This window comes from Pelodiscus sinensis, chromosome 7 (genome assembly GCF_049634645.1).
Source record: "Pelodiscus sinensis isolate JC-2024 chromosome 7, ASM4963464v1, whole genome shotgun sequence".
Taxonomy (NCBI): Eukaryota; Metazoa; Chordata; order Testudines; family Trionychidae; genus Pelodiscus; species Pelodiscus sinensis.
In genome coordinates this window covers 15615637-15636721 of record NC_134717.1, presented here as the reverse complement: position 1 = coordinate 15636721, position 21085 = coordinate 15615637, and the positions used below count along the sequence as shown (strand labels likewise).

The 21085-nt window shown below is 38.4% G+C and overlaps 1 protein-coding gene across 13 annotated transcripts in view; it reads right to left on the bottom strand.

Annotated features, from left to right (window-relative positions):
* Positions 1–1581: 1581 nt before the first annotated feature.
* SLC35F5 (solute carrier family 35 member F5) overlaps positions 1582–21085 on the bottom strand; it is a 51091-nt gene continuing 31587 nt past the window's right edge. For 12 of the 13 annotated variants that reach the window (XM_075933259.1, XM_075933266.1, XM_075933262.1 and 9 more), the window contains 5 exons: positions 20838–20997; positions 16691–16781; positions 8221–8375; positions 6418–6506; positions 1583–5545 (listed from right to left, as the gene is read on the bottom strand). In XM_075933259.1, coding sequence (XP_075789374.1) covers positions 6425–6506; positions 8221–8375; positions 16691–16781; positions 20838–20997 — 488 coding nt within the window. In that variant the 3' untranslated portion in view covers positions 1583–5545; positions 6418–6424. Of the gene's footprint in view, positions 5546–6417; positions 6507–8220; positions 8376–16690; positions 16782–20837; positions 20998–21085 lie in introns of all 13 variants that reach the window. The other variant, XM_075933267.1, reaches the window with a different exon arrangement.

Below are 21085 nucleotides of genomic sequence, written 5' to 3'. Positions count from 1 at the left end.
AAAGATTATGCATAGTACAACTATGTAATAAAAACTGGATAAGCACAATTGAGCAATTATGTATCTAAAAAACCTAGAACCATGGGGAAGTATGCTTTTAATGACATCCTTATCTAGGGAACCAGGATGAGGGAGCTAAGTCAAAGGAAACAAAATATGAAAACAATATTCAAATGAAAACCATGAAGAATTGCTACTTCATTTTCAAATCAACCTCTTGAATATATGCTGTTTAAGACCATCCACATTTCCCTGAGCAATCATGCTACAATACTATATACAGTGCAAAGAACTAGGGTTAATACAGCATAATGCAAAACCAAGCCAAAAACAAACAAAAGCAAAAAACTCCCAAAGAAATATCAAAAAGTAAAGTAAACACTCATTTGCCAGTCAGTGTTAAATTCAGAGAAAAGTTTTCAGATCATTAGTTAAGAGGCACTATAGGTCTGTGACCAGGAATGGTAAAGAAAACCTTACACTTACATAGGTATGCACAAATGCATGTCATGCACTACAGCCTGCTCATATACATCACATAGCTATGTAAGATCCAAGGGTTTTTAGTCCTACTGTGCATTCTTTGAAAGGTATTTTCAAATAGCCACTACTTCATTATGTCTAAAGAAAACTAAGTGCCTAGCAAAATAACTATGCACTGAGGCCAGGTGTCTGCATAAACTCACCTTAAAATTAAGACTTTCCCCTCGTTCCATAATTTACAATAGATTCAAATTGAACTGAAGTTCAATTAAATCTCCAAAGACAAAAAACTTTATGTAGAGACCAAAAATGGCAAATTTTAATAAGAATGGAGAATTCTTAAAAAATAATTATGAACAATGGAAACTGCGTTATAAAGAAGTAATTTTGCAACCTGAGACCAATCATAACAGTAAACAGCAGTACCTAGGCACAGTGGAGATAATTAAACAGAAAGAATGGCAATTGCATAAGTCAAGGAAAGTCAGTTTTCAGGCTTATTATTTTAAAATGTCCCATCTCCTTTGTAATATGTGGTATGTAATGCACATAACAACATACACTGAATGTCATGTAACACATGGTTTTACCTGTCCTTTGAAAGGCATTTGGTATTTCAAAGGAAAATACTGCTGAAGGCCCCAATCCAGCAAAGTACTTAAATCTGTGTGTTGCTACCATGGGAATACTCAACTGCTTGAGGTAACATCAGCTCCTAAGCACTTTTCTGGATTAAGGCAAAAGTTTACAGAAGCTACAAGCAGTAAACTAGTTAATGCCATTTACAGATCCAGTTGAACAGAGGCAGGGGAAATAAGGCCAAAATGTACTTTCTATGGGTATGTCTACACCGCATTCCTCTTTCGAGAGAGGAATGCAAATGCAGCTGAGCGAAATTGCAAATGAATGCAATTTGAATTTCCTGTGCTTCATTTGCATAATTGTGCCCAACCACTATTTCGAAATACCCTATTTTGAGATAAAAAACACCGTGTAGATGCAGTCATTTTGAAAGAAACCCCTTCTTTTGAAATAACCCTTACTCCTTAAAAAATGAGGTTTAATGGTTATTTCAAAAGAAGGGGTTTCTTTCAAAATAACTGCGTCTACACGGTGTTCTCAAAATAGGGTATTTCGAAATAGTGGCCGGATTCGATTATGCAAAGAAGCATGGGAAATTCAAATCGGCACTTCATTTGCAATTTTGTTCGGCTGCATTTGCATTCCTCTCTCGAATTCATACCCTATGTAATTGTGCAGTACAGTATAGCAGATATTGTTACTCTCATTCAACTCCTGAGTTCAGAGACTTATTTTGTGGAGTTCAGAAAATCACGTAACTTCTCTCTGTATCACTTTCTCCACAGGTAAAAAATGAGGATAGTTATTTATTTAAGCGTCTCATAAGATGCTGCTATAAATCTGTTAGGTTTGGACAGCATATGGCATTGTTTTTCTACAATGTAGGCATATATGGGAAATCACTGCTCTTTAAATATGCAACAGCATTCAAAATATGATGAATTTAAAAGTTAGAGAAGATTATTTTTAAGTGTATACACCACTTCCTACAAGAAATAAATCAAAATCAAGACATTCCAATTAAAATGAAATAGTAAAAAATAGTAAGTTATGGTAGCACATGTCGGTAAAGAGATAGCTTCTTCACATTACTGTAACAAGAAATTGATTCCAGTTGCATGTCATATTATACTCCACCACCAAAAAAACCAAAACAAAACAAAACAAAAAGTAAAAAGAAAATATTCAACATGTTGCCATGATTACACAGGTACCTGAGATTTAAAAGCTAAATCTCTTGTGCCTTTATTAAGCAACTATTATAGAAAGCACCATCAATCACTTTTCTAACAAAAAGGACTGTTATGTATAAAAAATGTTCTTGTATTAAAAATCACAAGTCAGTATAGAAAATCTCATTACATCTTATTAAATGTAGGTACAATGTAACATAACATGTAACTTCAGTAATTAATACTGTAATACATCTGTCTCTGAAGTACTGGAGAACAATTGTTTAAAAATCTAAGGCCTCTCAGGGAGATAATGTGTTTTGTATTTCACATTTCACTCCCCAGAATGCTACAGTTTAATAAAAAGATTGCTGAAGTCATTTATGGTATTTAACACACCCATTTCTCAAAGCTTGTTTTTTTAAAAGGAAAAATTGGTGAGGAGGTCCCAGCATGTGAATTGTTTAAACACAGAAAGTTATTTGAATGTCCTTAGGAGGCAGAGATAAAGATTTTCTATGTATTAATGTTCATTTTCTCCAGCACAGTGTATTTCTCTACACAATTTAAAACTGCTATGAAAAACCTCTATAAACTAACCAAGAATTTGATGGATTTCATATCTTCACCACATTTTGTAATGTTAAATAAGGATTCTGGTCTACAGTTATACAATACAGCCAGGTATAACAACTATGGGTCATGGGCAATTGATTTCAAAAGTGAACCTTAGTTTTCTTCTGAAAACAGAGCAACACACCTGTTTGAAAGAAAAATTAGCCTTGCAAGGCTCCTCTCTGCAGATTCCACAATGCTTACCATTCTCACTGCAATAGAAAATATAATTCAGTATTTAGCATTAAGTAGGCAAACTTGACAGAAGCCAAATATTAATTGAAGATATAATCATTGTTTAAGGGAGCAACTGTTCACATTCCATTTCCACTATGTCTTAATGAACATTTTTTCTTTGCCTGCAATAAGGACTCCACTCAAATTCTCTGACATTATCTTGCTCCCAAAAAAACATTTTTAACCTTATCAGGAGAACTCTCCTCTTGCCAAACAGCCAAAATTTTACCCAAGATCAGATATAAAAACAGTTCAATTGCAGCATTTAAAGTTTCCGTCTTCTCATGGGTACTTGATAACTTAAGTAATTGAAAGACTTTCACTTCTAGATTGATTGTTTAAATGCAATCTAGTTGAGAAGAACTGATGATTATTTTTTATTCGGTTTATGTATATCAGTATTTCTTTCCAATTTTTATTGACCTCCATGAGAGATCAAGAACTCTGGCCAAAGTCATCAAAAAGAAGAGTACAAAGAATAGGTGACTAAGTATAGACTTGGGATTAAAAAAAAGGGGGGGGGGGAAGAGATTTTCAAAAGTAATTAAGTTACTTCAAATAGGGCTGTGCTTCCAAATCTTTGGAAAATGCCAGACTCAGTTCTACATTCAGGCTCCAACTTTGAAAAAGGTTGGCCTCAGATAAATTGATGTTCATAGATAGTAACCATCAATATAACAACAGTGTATGTTTTTAACTTATTTTCTGTAAATTTTTATTTGACAATGGACTTCACCCTGCATCTATTGATTTTTGGGGGTGAATAAAAACAAATCTAATCCTTTTCTAAACATTTATCTAAGACTGTGGCCTTAATACAATCTAACTAGACTATTTTTTTCTTTACATCACCAAATTACCACCACCATTTCCATAATTAGTACAGGTTGAACCTTTCTAACACAGCACCCTCAGGACCTAACTGATGCTGAACCAGAGCATTTCCTGAACCATAGGAGGTCAAAAGTATCTAGTGGCATTGCCAACACTTCCACTGCTTACTGGGATCTTAGAAGACATTTAGGGGTAAATCTGAGCTAAATAACTAGGACTGGTATCTGTAAACAAACTTTATAGGACCACGGGAAATTTGGTCACACCCACGATAAGTGGACATCTGGCTAACTAAAATCATGCTGGACCATGGATGTTGCTGGTACAGAGAGTTCTGGATTAGAGAGGCTCAACCTGTATTCTTCTTAGTGGGAATAGTATAAACACCAAAGACTGAATGGAGATGTATCCCTAGAAAAGCATCAGTTTTATGGTTATTTGGAATGGTTGGTCACACTGATTGAAAATCCATCTGTACTCTAAATATAATTCACTAAAAGACAAAATAAATTAGTAAATAATGCCCATCGACCAAACTTACTAAATTTTACTTTTTGAAGAGGGCAATGACTATCTGCAGGATTCTTGTGAATATATTTATTAATTCATTATATTTCAGAATCAAACAGAACAGCAGCATTGCAGCAGGGAAGAAAACTCAGGTCACAGTGAAAGTTAGCCATTACACAATTTCAGTAGGAAAACTAAGTCAACATGATTATCTCTAGCTTTAAAATTACTGGAAACGTTGAGGAGAGACAAGATAGCAACTACAAAATTTAGATGTTTACTTGATATTTTTTTCCCAAAAAGGCAGCTGTGCACATGGCATCATGGAATTATTTACAATCAAATATTAAATAATTTTGATTACGTTTTTTTAAGAGACCATTTCTGAATTATGAACTTTTACACTGAGTGCTTGTCCAGCCAAATTTATGATAATTACCACCTTTAAAAATACTTTACTAACACTTCATTAAAAGTTTCAGATTGTTAGATCATAACAGATTTTTAAACACAAAGCACCCTTTCCTATTACAAGATCTTTAAGTGGGAGAAAGCAATATACGCTGTGTTCCAGAAATTTGCATACATCCTGCTTCAACAGTTGCAAAAAAGTACTTATTTAATAAATTAAGATTTTTTTCTAATTTAATGTTTTAATATTCAAATAGACTTTACACAAAATAAAACAATTAATCTGTACCTATTACAGGTAACCTACATACTTAGCTTTTTTTCCATTTGAAAGCCTTTAAGAAATTATGTCCTGCCAACTTAAAGTATTCATTTTAAAGTAATTTCTGAAAAATTGTCCAGCATTTAACAAAAACACCCACACACACAACAAAACCCACCAGACCAGCATTTGCTTTCTTGATTATATCAAGTAATTTCAAGTTGAGTTCTAGAAGGCAGGTTGGTTGTTTAGATGGACTGGGATTTTCCTATAGTTGTAGTGTACGCACATAGTGAAGGTGTTCACTGATAGAACCAGATGAAGATAGGCAATTATGGGAAAATAAAAGTTTTGTTTCAAAAGAATAGGCACTGAAATACGATTCCTTATGGACTTTCCTGGAGATTGTCTTTTCGCTGAGTATGATTCCATCTTTAAACTGAAAAAAATTAAGAAAGGATTATTAATATTATGCAATAGGGCAGGCTTGGGCAATAAAGTGGAGGCAGTTCACTAGGGTTAGCCTCTGGTGGGCTGCTGCCACTATATTTACCTGCGCCTTGGCAGGTACGGGCGACAGCAGCTCCCATTGGCCAAGAACGATGATCCGTGGCCACTGGGAACTATGATCCTCCGTCCTGCCAAGACGCAAGTAAATATGGCGGTATGGGGACCCATCAGGGGCTATCCTCAGCAACCGGATAGTATTTGCCTACCCCTGAAGTAGGGATTAGTTTTATTTATTTTCAGCTTACATTTTCCCTTTTCTATACATTTAATACTATCAGTGGAAAAGGTAATTGAAATTGCACATACAAAAGGGTGAAAAATAGATTGGAAATATATTGTACAGCTGGGATATTTGTCTCCTGAGGCCAAACAGGCATTATTAGAATATTAGAATTATTGGAATATATTAGAATATTATTAGAATACAGAATTAGAATATTATTAGAATGTTTCTAAATCTTGCGTATCTAATTATATCATCAATGCAAAGTTCTATACACGTACTTGTCAGGAAGAGTAGATGTATTTATTTAATGGGACAGTATCAATCATGATAAAGGGCAAGTGAGTAAAATTTTTGTCTGCACTAGTATATGTTCATGACTATTTGGCAGACTAGTAAGATACAGGAGTTTCTTCTTCATTACATGCAAATAAGCATTAATAAAACAGGTAAAGCTAGTGAAGACAATAAAATAATTAGCAAGTCTTTTTTGCAGTGTTAACTGAAGAGAAAAAAATAAAGTACTTAGAGTTTGAACGTATGCACTGTACTGTTTGTAGTTTACTTGTTAACCATACCTATTGCCTAGGAACAGCAGTTTTCTCCTTCTTGAGAAACACTATGCTTGGGGATGAGGCTTTCACACTGCTCACTTTCCTCTGGCATTCTTAAAAGAAATATCAAATTCATTTTGCAATTACAGAAACAATCTTAAACTGGTTGTACTGTGACACAGAGACGTGAATAGCAAAGATGACAATGCTAGAAGTTACATACCTTGAGTAGTGTTAATTAAAAACTAAATACTTAAGTGAATTACATATACAGGTTGCACCTCACTAAACCAGGAATCTATGGTTCAGCCAGACCACCAATGTTCCAGGACCACAGCGTCCAAGTGGAGGGCTGGCAGCTGGGAAACCTGAGGCCGCAGGGCAACAAGACTGTCTGAGGGGGGCAGGAGATAAGGGAGGTGGACTGGGGGCCTGGTACATGACAGTGGGGATACTTGGGGCGCTGGGAAATCCAGTGGGGCCAGCAGTGGGAGCAGCCAGGCAAGGGCTAAGGGTAGGAGGGACCTCCCCTGGTCTGGCAAAATCCCTCATCTGGGACCAGTCAGGTCCCGAGGGTGCTGGACTGGGGAGGTCAATGTGCGCTGTACTAGAAAGGTTATAATTAAGATCTATAGCTAGTGATTTGGTACCTCAGAGATGCAGCAAATACTACAGAAACAATAATTAAGCAAAAGCAAAACTGTAAAGAAAATTCTCTGCAGAAAAAATTCTTTATAGTAAAATGGGATTTTAAGATGGTGGCTTGTCCCCTGTCCCATGAAAAGTCCACTGACATACCTAAAGTTTCTTTCCGGTCTCTTTCCACTGTTATATTCTCCACACACAAACACTAAACAAAACACAAATCCAGTCCCTCTACCTTAACTAGGCTACACATTCTAGGTCATTTTTACCATTTGCCTCTTTCCCTCCATCCTGCTTCCTGGCCTGTTACAGGATTTTTCCTTGTTCCTTGCACCTCTTTCCAGGGCTCTCCCAAGAGGTCCTTTTTCCTCCCTGCCTCCCCTCCCAATGGACACTGAATCCTTTTGCAAACTTCTTCTTCCTGCCAGCCCAGCTCTTTATAGAGAACACCTGTTGTCCACCCTTCAGCAGTGGACAACTGCTGCAACTGATTAACGAACAGGGTTGTCAGGACCCAGACCTTCGGCCCTTAAGAGACAGACAGTCCTGTCACAGGGGTTTTTATAATTTAGTTTCTGGGTATGTCTAGACTACATGCCTCTGGTGACAAAGGCATGTAGATTAGGCTACCCAGCATAGGAAAATGAAGCGGCGATTTAAATAATCGCAGCTTCATTTAAATTTAAATGACTCCCACGCTGAGCCGATCAGCTGTTTGTCGGCTCAGCGCGGTAGTCTGGACGCTCCACAGTCAACATCAAAGGAATTTGTCGACCTCCCAGGTAAACCTCATCCCAGGAGGCATACCTGGGAGGTTGACAAATGCCTTTGATGTTGCCCACGGAACGTCCAGACTACCGCGCTGAGCCAACAAACAGCTGATTGGCTCAGTGCGGCAGCCATTTAAATTTAAATCGCTGCTTCATTTTCCTATGCCAAGTAGCCTAATCTACATGCCTCTGTCACCAGAGGCATGTACTCTAGACGTACCCCCTGCCTCCACTGGATATTGGGCCAAAGAATGGATATAAAGAATTACACTGGTCCTCTTAAAAGGGGGGGAAAGGGAGAGGCAGTAGCAAAAAAAAATCTATGGTGTGAGTTCTGAGGCTTCTGAATGAGGTAGGATATATAGGAAATGTAGAATGAAAAGTTAGGGAAAGTTACAGTAAGTGCTCATACCTCTGAATTCGATGCTTTCTACAGATAAAGGCAAAAATTCTTCTGATTCCTACCATCACTGGATCCCAGTTGTTATAATGGCATAAGAAAGTTGCAATGAAAAATGAAAAAAAAACAGGGATTGCCCCTGCAAAAAATAACCAGGAAAACTGCACCTGTAATTAGAGCATAAATATAATTTAACACCATTCTACAAAGTACAGTTGTAGTTTCTTTTAACATTTCATTTTTTCCCCATTTTTGACAACTGCCATAAAATTGAGAAGTGCCTACTTTTCTTATTGTTAAGTGTCTAACTTGCATCAAGATTATAAAGACAGCTGCATTTGTAATTTAATAGCTCCTTTGTTGTTACAATACCGTCAGCATTTGTGGGTAAGCCATTTCCACTTGAAGAAAAACACACCTCTTTATCAAATGCACTGGGACTCAGTTCTTTTGAACATTGAGTAATGTTATAATTTTTGCATTTTAACATTTTTTGTAGGATCTCTTGGTTCATCATGTCCCCAATTACCTACTGTGTTCAATTCCCTTTTTAACTCATCTCCTTATACTGGATTCTCCATCTACAGTTTTCTCCCCCTTCTGCTCCTGGAAACAGAGTTCTCTTTTGTAGTTTTTCAAATCATCTTAACAACTGTAAAGCACTCTTTAGTACTTTGTTCAGTCTAATTTTCAATTCCCTACACAACGTGGCTTCTGTCACCATTTTCCTCCGGAAACTGGTTCCATGCCAACATAGCTCACTGGCAAGAAGTTCTTCCTGATACTCAAAGTTAAATTTTTGACACAAAATTGGAGGCCAGATTAAGACTACTATAAAAATCAAGTCTCGTGTATATCTCAGTAATCATATAAACTACAGTACAACTGGAATCCTTAGGGGTGAACGGACATTCAGTTCAAAACTCTTATTCATTCACTCATGGCGCTTAGCAGCTTTACTAAATACAGAATATCCAGACGATATCTCCTAGCTAAAAGTCAATACTTCTTCCATGCTAGGGAAGAAATGTTCTGGGATTCATAGTAAAGTATTGACCTTAAGCTATCTTTTGGGGACCTCATCTTACATATCAGTTTCTGGATAATAGGTGTGCATCGCTCCTCTTGTAACTTATGTCTGGATGCTGAAAATGAAAGCACTCTCTTTGTTTCTCCATCCATCTATAGAAATTGATGGCACTAATCCACGAAAGTTGAATTATCAAAGGTGAGCATTCACAGGAATTCTCCAAGCAACTGTATGGATAACCCAAGTGAAAGGTCACAAAGCAACATACCTACTCCATCTAAGTTGAATTTCTGACCAGCACTAGCTGAAAAAAACAAATATTTCAGGTCAATCTGTGACCCCAAGTGCCCATTTAAAGAGACATTCAGAGATGTGAGTATTAAAGAAATAATAGCAACTAAAGATAAAACCCTTGGAAGTGGTTCAAGCAAAGAAGTCTTTGAATTGTAGACCAAATAAAGGATATGGAAAAGCTAATAATTCTGGACGTAACAAGAATTTGTTCTGAGATTGTGTGTGTGGAGGGAGGGGAGTACAGCACTGTTTTGAAAGTGAGCCATAAATTAGATTATCAAGATTTTACCTGACTTTATTTTTCTTAAAAGGAACAGACCCTGTAAATTCTGTTTTAAAGCTTTTACATATGTGGTATAGACATCCTAGATGCTCCAACTAACTATTTCTACCCTAAAGAAAAATAAAATAAAATAAAATAAAATAAAATGTAGAACTATAATATGTACAGCTTCTTTTTATCTAGAAAAAGCTGATTAACCATAAAGATGGCTCCCCCTTGTGGGGGAAAAACTCATATAGTGGTAAGAAATCGTGGGCTGTGTCTAAACTACATCCCTTTTCGTGAAAAAGGGATGTAAATTAGACACTTTGAAATTGCAAATGAAGCCAGGATTTAAATTTCCCGTGCTTCATTTGCATAATGGCAGCTGCAGGGTTTGTTTTCCCCAAATAGGGGCTTTAAAAAAAAAAAAAAAACACAAACGGCTGTTTAGGTGGGGATCATTCAAAAATAAAACCCTTTTTTGAAAGATCCTGTACTCCTGAAAAAATGAGTACAGGATTTTTTGAAAAAGGGTTTTATTTTCGCATGATCCCCGTCTAAACAGTTGTATTTCTTTTGAAAAGCCACTTTTTGGAAAAAAAAACCTGCGGCCACCATTACGCAAATGAAGCATGGGAAATTTAAATCCCAGCTTCATTTGCAATTTCGAAGTGTCTAATTTACATCCCTTTTCTTAGAAAAGGGATGTAGTTTAGAGACAGCCTCGGTGTTTAAATGACAGTATGGACAACACGTCATTCTTAGCAATCTAAATATGCAGATATTAGAATTGTCTGCTGTCCACATTAAATTCTAATGGAGATAAATATTTAAATGAGCTTGTAATGGTACATTAAAAATCCTGGAGACAGTGTGACAGAATGAATAGGCCATTGGATTAGAACTAAAGGGATATGAGTTTAATTTCTGGCACTGCCATTATTGTGCTGCTTGACCTTGTGCCCGTCAATTAACTCTCCAGGACTCAGTTTCTCTATCAGTTAAATGGGGATTATGATAACTTTCTTTGTAAAACACTTTGAGATCTGTGGATGAAAAGTGCTTTATTACTTACTAGAACCAGTATAATTACAAGTTTGACTTGTAATGTCTAAAGAAGCATGCAAAAGTCTTATATTTTAGTGCATTTTACCTTTTCCTTAGTGCTGCTGTGTTTAGGAGCGCAGCAAATTATTTAGGAGTCACGGCCAACCTGAAGCACCCAGCCTCGTAAGGAATGCTCCCTTGAGCTAGTTCTATCCAGAAGAGCTGAACAGTAGAAGGTACTGAAGACTGAAGCCTGCCTAGGTCAAATCATGATGATGTTAACTAGGACTGAGAAAGACTGGCAGACAGGAAGACAAAGACCTGGATGGCAGATGACCATCATACGAAAAGAAAATGAAACAGATGTTGGACTGCCCTGCTCCAGCACCCTTGGGACATGAGCAATCCCAAATCAGAGAGTTTGCTGGACCAGGGGAGGTCAACGCTCCCTTGCAGGCCACATGCTCATGCCTTGTTCCTCTCTAGGCTCTGGGACTCCACAGGAGAGGCCAGCCACCGACCCCCACTGCTGCTGGGGCTCCCTGGCCGGAGATCCCTGGCCAGCCCTGCTGTTTTGGGGGTTCCCAGCCAGGACTTGGGGTTCATGGCCAGCGCTTTCCAGCCAGCCCTGCCAGGATCAGGGCTCCCTAAGTTGCTCTGCTGCTGCTGTGGGTTCCCTGTCAGGGTTCTTGGGACTGCTAGGGCTGGGGTCCCCAGCCCCCACTGGCCCAGCCAGGGCTCCCCAAACCACGCAAGACTCTAGTTATCTTGTGCTCCCAGCCTCCAGGGCTCTTTGGTCCAACAACATTTGTGGTCACAGATTTGGGAGGTTCAACCTTTGGCAAGTGTGCGAATTGAAGCTGAAAGGGAAGCAAGAGGCAGATGAGGGAAAGACCCCTAACATCATTACCACTTATCTTAGTGGCAGTGTCTATGGGGAGGTGAAGTAGAGGAAAGATTGCTAAAAAGAAAAAAGGTAGCCAAAAGCAGATCCTATCTAAAGGCAGCAGCAGTTTTCAGTAAGGGTGAAGAGATAACAGAAATAAAAGCAACAGGAAATGAAGAGTAAGGAAAACGGTCAGAGGGTGTTGTACCTAAAGGATGGAAAAGATTAAGGAAGGAAAGGAATGGATATATGCAGATGACTAGGATTAAGAAAGATGTTCTAAGCAGAAATGTGGAGAAAACAGAGGTAGATAAAGATTTATTAAAATAAGGAAAAGAAGAAAAAGCAATTGAGATGAGAGCGAATATAAGAAATCAGATCTGTTATTAAAATGTTTTGGGCTTATTACTATTATGAATGTCAAAAAGAGATATAGAATAACTTTTCAGATAATTGTGATGGGTGTAATAAAAGTAAATAGAAAGATAAGAGATTATATGTTGCCATTGCATTAAGTATGCCTCACATAGATCGTCAAACGTTGCTTTAATGTTGTTTCTTCCATTTCAGAAGTTGCAGTACTTTTATGTATTTTACTTATACAGAATATAAATTCCATTTATTTAAATGACTGGACTAAGACTATTGGGGTATATAGTTCAGAGAACTGCTCCAGTTTTCTGGAAATTATGAAAGAGGGTTGCTTGTTCCTTCAACAATTGACACAACTACATTTAAACAAATTGCCTCAGAATATGAAAAATAAAAAAAGTTCTCTTTGAACTGAGCAAACTATAACACTCAAAACTTATACATTTCAGAAAAAAAGATATAAATACAGCTGCCTACTTGCACTGAAGTGAAATTATTATTCTTTTTGTAAAGAGTTACTTTGCTTTATTGAAGAACTTTCCATTTACTTTTATATTCTTAACACAATTTACTTATGTCCTAGTCATTCATTACTTAAGTTTCAAGAGCAAGACAATGAGGCTTGTTTTGCTTAGACTTACTAATTATTCACATGAAATAATTTACTTTATTTGTAGTTTTTGTACAGATTAGCTACACCCTAAAACATTTTCACTTTGTATCAAACAGAAGATATACATTTAGTGCTTCCACTATTATTATTCAGGTTTGAATTCAGACATCATGATGCCTGTCTTTCTTTCTTGTAGAGACTGACATTTCACATGAAGAAAGGCCTTTTTAAAATAGCCTACCACAAAAACATTGGCTCACCTAAAATGTCACTACAACATACTTCACAACATATACAGATGTTGCTGAACCAAATGTCCAAAAAATAAGATGTGGGGAAAGTCAGCCTTATGCAATAACTGAAAACAAATAACGATTCCAGACTTCAAAAAGCCTAGTAGTTTCCACAAGATACTGTATTTTGGGAAATAACCACTATAAAAGGTCATGGAATTGCATAAAAATAAAGCAATACACACAGCAAGAAGACCACCTGCATTTGAACAAGACACATGACAATAGCAATGTTCCCTCTAAAGTTTTCTTTGTACTGAACAAACAACACTGAAAACTACATTTTTGTCCTTAAACAAAATTACTCTCAGGGTTTTAGGCACAGGAGGGAGTGCTGGGATGGGTGCTCTGCTGGGGGTGTGGGAGGAAGTCAACATGCTGGGAGGCGGGGGAGATCAGGGTAAGTGCTCTTCGTTGGGACCAGATGAATTAAATGCCAGATATAAAGGGAGTGGAGGTATCAAGTCAGAGGAGAGATGTGAGGGTGGTGGTCTGCATAAGGATAGGGTAAGCCAAGGGCAGTGTGGGAGAGGAGGGGGTCGAGTGCCAGGGATAGGACGGGAGAGAGAAGTGGGTGTTCTCAATGGGAGACTCAGGCGATGTCTAGACAACAACATACCTATTGTGGGAAGGACATGAGCAAAGTGCACCTGGCAGCCATACATGTATCCCATTCCCAGTGCAGGGCCTTATGGTCTTCTCCCATGACATGACAGGCTGGTTCCTCAAGAGTCTGCAGCCTCTCTTTCCCAAGGTCAGATCCCTGCCCTGCTATGGGACTACAGTGGCTACTGCTATAGTGAACTAGCCACACTCAACCGGTCAAATAGCCACATGTGGCTAGTGTGTTGGACACCACAGGTACATAGTCTTCCATAAAAACAAGGTTCAGCTCCGTCCACATCTGGCCTTTCTACCAAAAGTGTTATCAGCTTTCCATTAGGGCCAAGATATTTTCCTACTGGCTTTGTCGTCACAAACCCCACTCTTTTAATGCGGAGACACACCTTCATTCACTGGCTGTGCAGTGGGTCCAGGCCTTTTACTAGGAGAGAACTAAGCTGTTCTGGAAATCCACCCAGTTGAGGGGTCAGCTGGTCTCTCCCCAGAGAATTTCAAACTGGATCATTTGACGTAACCACCAATTGTGCAGGCACTCTCAAATAAGGTGCAGGCTTTGTCGGTAGCATTCCTGGCTCGCATCCCTATCCAGGACATCTGTAGGGCGCCTACATGGTCATCAGTGTACATCTTTGCTGCATACTATGCCATTGTCTGCCAGACTAGGGACGACAACCGATCCATGAGAGTGATCCTGCAGCCTTCTTGTTCATGGCTCCTACCCACTTCCAAGTGGATACTGCAAGTAGTCACCTCTGGTGAAATGGACATGAGCAAGCACTTGAATACAAGACGTACATGTCGCCATGTGCCCCAAGAGGCGCAGAAACGTCCTGGCTGTCATTACTAGGAACCAGGAGACACCCACAATGAGGTCTGACAGAACCTAGAACCTGTTCCCTGGGGAGGGATGCTCTGACCAATACTGCTCCTATGAACTCTGTTCTCTGTACCGGTACTAACGCTGATTTTTTTTCATTCACCAGCAGGCCCAGGGCTCTACCTGTGGACAGACGGAGGGTGATGTGACTCCGTACCTGAGGACTGAGGTTAGTGCCAGCTCCATGAGGAGTGTGCCAAGTCAAGTGTCCTGCCGCCACTTAGTCTTAGGGTTAAGTGCCAATTTTGCACTTGTCGCTGACGTGACACACAGGCAACTCCTCTGCAGGTCACTGACCAGCACAAACTGTTTACACAAATCACCAGATTTAAACCCCAAAGACTCGGGTATACCCCAAACCAGCCTCAAGTCTTTAAGGGGACCAGCTATTCAGTACTATACTATGGGTAAATTAATTATGAAGATGACTAACAGGGAGAAGACAACAGCAGAGCCTGGAGCACTGCAGATCTGGTGCACCGCAGCTGGTGGCAAGAAGGAACTGAGGCTGGGGGTTGCGCAGAGTGTCCCTTTATAGTGCACCACTCCAGGGGGTGCTAGAGGCATTCCCCTAGGAGTACTGCTAGGTGAAAAACTTCCAGCACCAGTGCATGTGGAGAGCAAGCACATCTATTGTAGAGTGGACATAAACAAGCACTTGAAGAATTGCTAATCACTGCTGACACGTCTTTAAATTTGTCACAACATTAAAAAGCTTTCATAATTTTCCTTTTAATCAGGACAAAATGCAGTTGATCAATATTTTTTGGGGGGGGTGGGCGGGCGCAAAGAAGAATAATGATACAGGTAAGAAAGACAAAATATATATACTGGCTTCAAAAACTGATGCTCAGCATATAGACAATGAGCTGTGAATAGTCTTGGTTGTCCTGTGAGCCTGGACTATGGATGGTCCTACAAACACACGTGACCAGGTCACCTGATGCAGGAAACCATTTTGGGCACTGTACTTTTCCACTCAAGATGAGCAAAGTTTGAATGAAATACAAAAGAGTCTCACCTTGAGCAAAATCTATATAAAGGTATGAAATCAAACAAGAGGTGCTGCTGCCATAGGCCAGGAAAACCTTGGTTACTACCTAAGATGATTGCTGGAAACAGATGACTGAATAGGAGGAAGAATCAGGCCCAAGCTGGTAGGTTGCCTTTCTTGTGGAAAAAGATTAGAACTGTTAGGGTTGGAAATTGTATCTAACAAGTTTCTTAGTATATTAGGCTTAGTTGGCAAAGGATTTTTTTAAATTTTGATCAGTAACTTACTTGGATCTGTCTTATCACTTGCTACCACTTTAATCCTACTTTCTATTCTTAATTATTTTATTACAAACCCACTATTAAATGTTACTCAGGGGGACACCTCTACATCTCTCTTTCATTGATAAAGGGGGAAAACAGCTTATGAGCCCACATTGTATAAACTTTATGTATAGTGAGATGGGTTTATCTTGGGTTTTTGTCTCACTGAAGCTGTGTACCTGGGTGCTATGTCAAGCCTCTTTAACTGAGTCTTCCCAAAGCTGAGTGGATCTTAGTATCTGTGTTGTTCTGTTGTGGGCTGTGACCCCAACTCTGGGCCAGTGCTGGAGATACTAGCAGTATCAGAATGGAACAGAATGATGGGACGCCACAGAAGGCAGGTTAGGCAGGCTCAGTGGTATTTTCAGTACATCCAGTGAGTCTCAAGGTGATCTGACACCAAATCCATCACATTAACCGTATTCATAAAACCTAGGATTAAGCCTTAAATTCTTCATCTTTTGCCAACATTACCTCTCAGGCTTTTTACATCATTAATTGAATATTTTCAAGACACACAAAAAGGATTTTACACCATTAAGCTGCTATTTAAAGGCTGATGTTACTACATGGTGTTTTACACATTTAGTTAAATGATTAAACCAAGCAAGAGAACTGAAATGGGGGAGTTTGGTGATTTAAATTACTTTTCATTCAAGCTGCATTTCAGTGAGATAAATTAAATATGCAGTAACAAACAATATTAGGATACAAACAAAACAAGATTAGGGTGCATATAGGAAGGATGACTGACAATTCAGTCTCGATAATGTATACTGTACATTCAGACTTGACACTGGCACTGACATCTACTTAGGCCTATTAATGATGCTCAAATATTATCAGTAATCAAATGTACATTACCTTCCGCATGCACATGTCAGCTATTATGGACAGAGGTATTGTAAGGCTTAGCGCAAGTGTGCCTATCAGTGATGAGGTAAGAAAGCAGCCCCTAAAAAAATATAAAAATCTTATTTAAAAATTAAGACATATTTAAAGTGCAGAAGAGATTTAATCAAGGTTAACTGTTAGTTATGGTTTTAAGCCGAAACCCATAATCAGGCACCTTCAATGTGCACATGATTGAGCCGTGGAATATAGTTTAAAAAATAAGACACTTTGTGGAATTACTGTGCATTTGAAGTATTCATTAATTTACAAATTATTGACCCAACAAAAGATTTAGGGTAAGGCTTGCCTAGTTTGAGCCATTTAGGTATCAAGTTAACTCCACTTCAGATACTAAGAAATGCTGTAAGTTAGAGCAGTGTTTCTAAACTGGGGATATGCAGAGGTCTTCCAGGGATACATCTTCCCCCCGCCCTGCCAGGGCATGCACAGCTGTTGGACCAGCTGGCCGGTCCCTCTGGAGCTGCGTGCCCCTGGCGAAGGAGGAGACTTTGTGCACTCCCTTGTTCCCATGTCTCAATTGGCCTCGGGGCAGGGGAGCAGCCAGGTGGGCCGGATCAAAGGACTTAGGGTCTGCGAGCTGAATTCTGCCCACCATCTGGCCCACCCCGGGCTAATGATATCAGATATATGTGGACTATCCAAATCAGTAATTAGAAAGTTTTACAAGTAATCCAGAAGAGGAAGAAGGAAGAGAACTTGTGCCCTTTGTTGTTTCCTTATGTCCATCATCAAGTCAGAAAGAGGGCACCAGATATATTTTTTCAATTTTAATTTAATTTAACTTCCTAGTTACTAGTCAAAATTTTCCATTAAAGCCACTTCAACTGAAAACTGACCTACTAAACAATATGTTTTGTTAAAAAACACCCCCAAAATAAGAACAAAAAACCTCAACTTTCCAGACTGACGTATTAAAAACAAACCAAGAAGAACCCATCCACAGTCCCCTCCAAACCTTCCTCTCCCCCGCAACAGGAAAACAATTCCCACCCCAATAAAGTTTCTGATTGAAAATCTACCATATTGCCTCAAGAGAGACGTAATCCAGATGCTTTACTACCACATTTTCATCTATGGGCCAGATTACTAGACAGACTCTCTTTCTCATGATGTACCATTGACATGTTGCCAAATGAAAATATTCTGGTTTCAACTGAAGATTTTCAGGTTTCAATTTTTTGGGCAAAATGAAGTTTTCCCAGAGAAAACAGCCACCTCTTCCTCCTGTTATCTGACAAGTGGTCATACCAACTTTAAACAAGACCTTAAGTTTAAGAAAAATCTTTTATTTTATTTTTAAAAATTCAGTTAATCTTCTCTGTGTAATTATATGGATAACTACTGAATTAGTAACAATGACATCACAGAAACCATGCTCATGAAATCTAGTTAAAGGAAAGGGAATGTGATTTTTATTCATAAAATGTATTATATTTTTGTCAACGCCTATTAAATTCAAACACTTTGAACATAAGTTGGAAAAGATTTTTGGGGAAAGATTTAATGCATTTAACTTCTTCAATTAAGAAATGAAAGACATCTTCCCCTCCCTCCCCCCATGTCAAGCCATTGGGTCCTCTTCAGAGAGACTCCCATCAGAACAAAAACCAACAGATTATAAATATAATGTCCAAAGTTCAAAAAGAAGACAAATACTCTTACTGGAGTAACTAGGAGAGAGGGGAAGCAAACAAACTTTAGGCCTTCTTTACACAGCAGCAAAAACATTTTCTAATCCAGAATTAAATACAGAAATCCAAATTTCCTGCTCCCCAAGAGCCCATTTAAAGGTAATTTTCATAAACCATCTTTAAGCTATTCCAAATACAGAAGTAATTCAACCACACACTAATTAAGTAGTAGGAAGTTTAATTCAAAACTATAAATATGAAGTAATAATTAAGACTCAAAATGTGCCACTCAGCTCTTCTTCAAAATGCTTCTGGGATAGTCAGTCAACTAGTTGATTCCCCTCCTCTTGCTATCTATCAGAGGCAGCAAATGGGGGCGGAGAAGAGGATCCTGGGATCAGCTGCGCGGCGCTGCCCCTTTGAAACGCTGAGACGGCATTTCAAAGTGGCAGCGTTGAGTGGAGCCTGGGCTCAGCTGGGGACTCTTGTACATTTCAAAGGAAGAACTGTGCTAATTTACTTCTCAGTTCAGTTTAATTTAAACTCACAGGACATAATAGGGCAGTTGTGTTAAATTTAAAATACATGGTGAAGATGCTTTTTTTTTTTTAAGTGTGAAAACATTACTGTATTTTTAAAGGGTGTATTTTTTAATTTGATGTTTGTTCCTTGTCAAGTTCTCTGAAGATCTGTGGACTGGCTGTGAATTTTTTAAGTGACTAGAGACTTTTATTGGTTTTTGTTCAAAATGTCCTGTAATGTTGTTTTTATCACTACATTTTGTGTACTATATCTATCTATCTATCTAGATATATAAAAATAAATATAGAATACGTGGCTCTTCGCACTCTATCCACAGCTATTTTGACTCTGTCTCTAACTGGTCGGAAATTCCATCGACTTCTCGACTAGTAAATTAGCTAATATTTAACATCCTTAATGTACACAAAGAATTTTATATCTGTAAGTATAATTTAAACAAATGAAAAACAACTGCAGTTTGTTAGTTTTATTTGCAGGAATAAAAGTATATTTGATGTGAATTGAAACAATTCTAAGATACTTTGAGTATCGAAATATTTTAGGGAGAGTCTGAGGACAAGATGAGATTTCTTATTCACTGCACTGCAACCAATCACTAGCTTAATACAGGAGCTGGGGTCTCAACATTTAAATGGTTTCAGCTCAAACAAGTGTTACAACACAAGAACATCTTACTCGTCTACACTTTGGCAATTTTTGTTTTTCAGGGTATTGATCTTGCATCTTTTTTCAGCCATCATGTAATACCGCCATTTAGACAGATATATTATTTACAAGATGGACTTTATTAAGAAAATATCCTGTCAAATAATTAACAACTCATCAAAATACTGAGAGCCTCTGCTCTCTGAGACACATATAACTTTCACAGGTGTGTTTAGTCACACTCCAGTCACTAGGCCACTCTATTCAGAAGCCCTTGATCCTACTTCTTTTGTTCATGCTGTAGAACAGTGGTGGGCAACCTGTGACCCTCTGTCTGCACATGGCCTATCAGGTCTAATCTACAGACAGAATGCAAGACAAGTTCCTTTATGCTGAGTTTCCACAGGCATGGCCCCCCGCAGCTACTAATGGCCACGGTTCACTGTCCTTGGCCAACAGGAGCTGCAGGAAGCAGGAATGGTGAACTGGGGAGTTACAGGAAGCAATGCCTGCAGATACTCAACATCAATGAACTCTCTCACAGTCCACCGGTGGCTTATCCTGACAGACCACGGTTGGCAGCCCACAGACCATATGGAGGTCTATGATCTTAAACTCAGAAGCCTCGGGTTCAATCCCTGCTGTTAATGACTCATCCACATTATCCTAGATTTTGTTTTCTGACTTGCTCATTCTCAGTTCATCCCCTAGTGATTAATGCAAGTTAAGGTATCAGTACCACCATTTTTTTAAAGATCTAATTTAGATAAGATTTAAACTATGAAAGTGCTTAATTTCTGGACAGAATTACTGAATTGCCAGTGTATTGCACAAGCTTGGTGATTAAATAGTATTTATAATGTAAACTCAGATAACCCAAGAAGATAAATGCTCATTTTTAAGTGTATTGTTCCAGCAGAAATCAGCACAAGAACACTACAATTTCAGCACAAGCAGGATCTTCAAATTTCTTCATCTTTCCTCATACAATTTTTGTAGTATGTGCCAATTCTAAAACTAATGGGTTTATTCTTTTTAGTCCTAAATAATATGTACACTAGTTTCTATAATGTCAAACCATTTTCTCTTTACAATTACCAAGCTAATTGCTCTTAAACAGTACTTTATGATGTATCAGATGACTTCCTATAATTCAATTCCTTTATAGATCACTGGAAAACAAAAACACAGCCTAATTATTCTGACACTTCAGTAGTTCACAGTCCTTAAGTAATGTATCAGAGAACAACAGCTTATATGAAGTAAACAGTACGTACCACAGCCAGAGGAATTCTGACAGAACTGTTCCAATAAGGCCATTAATGACAATGCACATTAACACCAGTTTACTGGGAATCTCAAAGGCCTCGAATCCAGTATAATGAAGTAGGAAGAAACCTGGCCATAGCAGCAACAGATTAAAAAGACCTACAAAACCTGCACATAAATATCAAATTAATGTTAGTTTCCTTTTAGTTTCATCCTAATTATTTTTCTCTCCTTCTCCCCTTACAGGTCAAATATT